This window comes from Malurus melanocephalus, unplaced genomic scaffold, assembly GCF_030028575.1.
Source record: "Malurus melanocephalus ecotype Western Australia unplaced genomic scaffold, MMel_1.1 scaffold_1670, whole genome shotgun sequence".
Taxonomy (NCBI): domain Eukaryota; kingdom Metazoa; phylum Chordata; class Aves; order Passeriformes; family Maluridae; genus Malurus; species Malurus melanocephalus.
In genome coordinates this window covers 6,822-11,100 of record NW_026624902.1, presented here as the reverse complement: position 1 = coordinate 11,100, position 4,279 = coordinate 6,822, and the positions used below count along the sequence as shown (strand labels likewise).

Sequence of the window (4,279 nt, the reverse complement as noted above, 5' to 3'; positions counted from 1 at the left end):
TGGGATAAAGGGGATTTGAGGCTCTGGTTATCTGTGGAGACCCCAAAAGGTCCCTGTGCTCATCCTGTCCCTTGGGCAGGTGGGGAATGAGGGCTGCCAAGGGGGGATGGAAAGTGGGGTTTGGGAGAGGGATGGGATTGGGGTTTGGGGTGGGAATTGGAGTGGGGTTTGGGAGAGGGATGGAGAATGGGGATTAAAGTGGGAATGGAGGTTAGGGACCAGGGTGGGGATGAGAGTGAGGTTTGGGGTGAGAATAGCAGTGGGGTTTGGGATGGGGACGAGATTGGGGTTTGGGATGGGGATGGGATTGAGGTTTGGGGTGGGAATTGGAGTGGGGTTGGGAATGGGGATGGAGAGTGGGAATGAGGGTGGTGATGGCATTGAGGTTTGGGATGGGGATGGAGAACGAGTATTGAGGTGAGGATGGAGGTTATGGACCAGGGTGGGAATGGGAGTGAGGTTTGGGGTGAGAATTGCAATGGGGTTTGGGATGGAGATGAGATTGGGCTTTGGGAATGGGATGGAAGGTGCAATCAGAGCGAGGACAGAGCCGGACTGTCTTTCCCCCCTCACCCCCTTGTCCCCCACCTTGTCGCAGGGTGGTGACAGACGAGTGCTACCCTTTCACGAGCCAGCAGAGCCCTCCGGCCGCTCCGCCCTGCATGATGCACAGCCGCTCCACGGGCCGCGGCAAGCGACAGGCGACAGCGCGCTGCCCCAACCCCCGGACCCACTCCAACGAGATCTACCAGTCCACCCCCGCCTACCGCCTCTCCTCCAGCGTGAGTGCCGGGGCCGCCACGGAGCGGGACGGGGCTCGGCCCGGGGTGCTTCACCTGGGAAAGCCAAATTTGGGAATGCGGTTGGGAAAATCCCGCTGYKGARCCCGCGGGGAGCGGCTCCTCCACCCGGTTGTGGGTGCTGGAGAAGCTCCGCCTGCACCCCGGGGCCCGGGGAGGGCAGAGCAGGTGGTCCCGRCCTCGGTGTCACCCTGTGTCACCCKGTGTCACCCTGTGTCACCCGGTGTCACCCAATTCTGTGATTGCAGGAGAAGGAGATCATGAAGGAGCTGATGGAGAACGGCCCCGTGCAAGGTAAGGGGCTGGCGGGGGCGCCCCTCTGTGCACCCCAAAACACTKTGGGGTTAAAAACCGCTCTGCCCCATCTGGGGGAACCGCCGTGGGAGCCGGAACCCCCCTCAGCGTCTCCCCTTTCTCTGCCCCAGCGCCCGTCACGCTGCCCACCCCAGCGGGCACCGGGTTGCTCATTAACTCCTGAGATTTAATCACCGTCTTGGCAGCCGCGTTTGTTTAACTTMGTTTTATTTTTTTAATTTTTTTTTTTTTTAAAAAAAACCTCCTCTGAGTGTTGTTGCATCGCCCCGGGGAGATCCGGCCGCCTCCTCCCCTCCTTGCTGGGAATGCGGTGCCCCCCTCCCCGCTGTGCCCGCATTCCCCACCCTGAGGGGACAGCGGCGGTGTCCCCAAACCCTCTGTCCCCTCCCCGCAGCCATCCTGGAGGTGCACGAGGATTTCTTCATGTACAAGAGCGGGATCTACCGGCACACGCCCGTGGCCGAGGGGAAGGGGCCGAAACACCAGAGACACGGCACCCACTCGGTCAAAATCACCGGGTAGGTGCCAGGGTGGCCTGGGGGGCTCCGAGAGTGGGACAAATGTTCCCTTTGGATGTCCCCAAGCTGGGAAAAGAAGCGGGGAGGGAAATGGTGGCACGAGCGACAGGAGCGCGGTGCTCAGAGCCCTGGATGGAGCAGGGGGGCGGTCGGAGGTGCAGACCCCGAGCCCGGCCGCTCCTGGACCGCGGTTTCCTTCCTCTGCCGCGGCTAAATATTCCTGTCCTAATTCCGGGAGCGGATGTCAAAACCTCGGCCGGGCTCTGGGGAGGAAATGAGCGGGGTCAGCGCCCCCTCATCCCCACCGCGGTGCTGGGGAGGGGGGATCCCGCAGCCTGGAGACCCCTCCTCACTGCGCTGTCCCGCTGCAGGTGGGGAGAGGAGCAGCTTCCCGATGGCCAGACCCAAAAATACTGGGTGAGTGTTGCGGGGATGAGTTTTGGGGAGGGGGTCATCTGCTTCCCCGCGGTCCGGTTTGGGGGTCACCGGGCTGAGCGTGTCCCCGTGTCCCCTCTGCAGACGGCGGCCAACTCGTGGGGCACGGCGTGGGGCGAGGGCGGCCAYTTCCGCATCGCCCGCGGCGTCAACGAGTGCGAGGTGGAGACCTTCGTGGTGGGGGTCTGGGGTCGCGTCAGCATGGAGGACATGCCCCACAAGTGAGCCCCCCGCTGTCCCCGATGTCCCYGTCCCCAGCGCGGCATCCCCACGGGCGGGGGGTTGGCGCTGTCCCCTGAGCTGTCCCCAAGCCGGGGGCTGCGCTGTCYCCGCCGTGCTGACACAGCGGCCGGGTGCAGTGGGGCGTGAGTGGGGGGCTGCTCGCGTCTCCCATGGGATTTACCCGCTAATCCCCCCGCCCCGGGCTCGGCTGGGCTGCGGTGGCGGCGGGGGGCTCTTCAAAGGCAGCTGCACCCCCTCCCATCCCGGCTGGCGCTGCGGGGTCGCCCCCTCCCCCCATTTTCCCGACCGATGCGGCTGGGGACAGACCCCATCCCCTCCCCCCAGCAGCGCAGCCCTGGAGCTGTGGGGTGGGGAAGGGTCCCCTGAGCCCCCCAGGGCTGGGTGTCGCCAGGATGGGGTCCCCACCGTCCCCCCATTTATGGTGCTATGGCCCTGCCACCCCCTTGGGGACAGCAGGGACAAGGGAAGGCTCAGCCCCGCGGTGTCCCCGTCCTGGTGGGGACACGAGTGGGGTCCGCGCAGCAGCCCAGCTCGGGACCCCCCCTCTCCCTCCCCCTAAACCAACCCAAGGGCTGAACTTTTAAGACTTTTTTGTATTTATTTTGCTTTTTATTGTTTGTAAATAAAGTTATGGAAGGCTCAGAGCCGCGCGGGTGGATTCAATGATCCGGGGGGGGGACAAGTGGCCTCTGTCACCCCCGTCCGGGGGGCCCAGGGTGGCCTCGGGAAGGGCTGGGGGGGTGAGATAAGGCCCCGCTCATTGTCCGCCTTCCGGCAGCGCCGGTGACCGCGGCCAGCGCTGGCCACGCCGCGGGCACGCGCAGCCACTCGGGCCACCGCGGCCATCTCTGCGGCCAGAGGGGGTCACTGTCACCAGCTGTGCCACCGCGGCCAGGAGGGTGTCACCATGGCCAGGGGGTCACCACGGCCAGGGGAGGACACCAGCTGTGCCACCGCGGTCAAGTGGTCACTGTGACCAGCTGTGCCACCGCGGCGAGCAGGGGGTCACCGCGGCCAGCTGTGTCACTGCGGCCAGGAGGGTGTCACCATGGCCAGGGGGGGGTCACTGTGACCAGCTGTGTCACCGCGGCCAGGGGGATGTCACCATGGCCAGGGGGTCACCACGGCCAGGGGAGGACACCAGCTGTGCCACCGCGGTCAAGTGGTCACTGTGACCAGCTGTGCCACCGCACCCAGGTGTGACACCGCGGCCAGCTGTGACACAGAGATCGGGCGGGGGTCACTGTCACCAGCTGTGCCACTGCGGTCAGGGGGTCACTGTCACCAGCTGTGCCACATAGCGGCCAGGGTGGGGCCACTATGACCAGCTGTGCCACCATGGCCAGGGGGGTGTCACCGCAGCCGGCTGTGCCACCGCATCTAGGGGGGGTCACTGTGACCAACTGTGTCACCACGGCTGGGGGTGGTCRTTGTGACCAGTTGTGTCACCGCGTCTAGGCGGGGTCACCACGGCTATCTGTGCCACCGCGGTCAGAGGGAGTCACTGTCACCAGCTGTGCCACCGCGGCCAGGAGGAGTCACCGCCGTCAGGGGGATGTCACCGCACTCAGCTGTGCCACCGTGGCGAGCAGGGAGTCACTGTGACCAGCAGTGCCACCTCACCCAGCTGTGCCACCTCACCCAGCTGTGTCACCTCACCCAGATGTGCCACCTCACCCAGCTGTGTCACCGCACCCAGCTGTGCCACCTCACCCAGATGTGCCACCTCACCCAGATGTGCCACCTCACCCAGATGTGCCACCTCACCCAACTGTGTCACCTCACCCAAGTGTGGCACCTCATCCGCGCAGCTGAGGGTGCCACCGCGGCCCTATGTGCCACCGCGAGTGCCACCCCAATGACATGTGCCACCGCATCCAGGCATGCCACCACAGCCCCCGTGTCCCCGCGCCGGCCCGGGGTGGCGCTGGGGCTGTTGTCGCCTTTTCCAAATGACACCATTCCTGG

General features: G+C 65.3%; 1 protein-coding gene across 1 annotated transcript in view; it reads left to right on the top strand.

Annotated features, from left to right (window-relative positions):
* The window catches only part of LOC130587235 (tubulointerstitial nephritis antigen-like), a gene marked incomplete at its 5' end in the record, with an annotated part of 11,037 nt that extends 8,422 nt beyond the window's left edge, over nucleotides 1–2,615 (top strand). Inside the window, 5 exon segments of the mRNA XM_057388205.1 lie at nucleotides 502–782; nucleotides 1,049–1,094; nucleotides 1,510–1,633; nucleotides 2,005–2,050; nucleotides 2,153–2,615. Coding sequence (XP_057244188.1) covers nucleotides 502–782; nucleotides 1,049–1,094; nucleotides 1,510–1,633; nucleotides 2,005–2,050; nucleotides 2,153–2,293 — 638 coding nt within the window.
* Nucleotides 2,616–4,279: the final 1,664 nt, after the last annotated feature.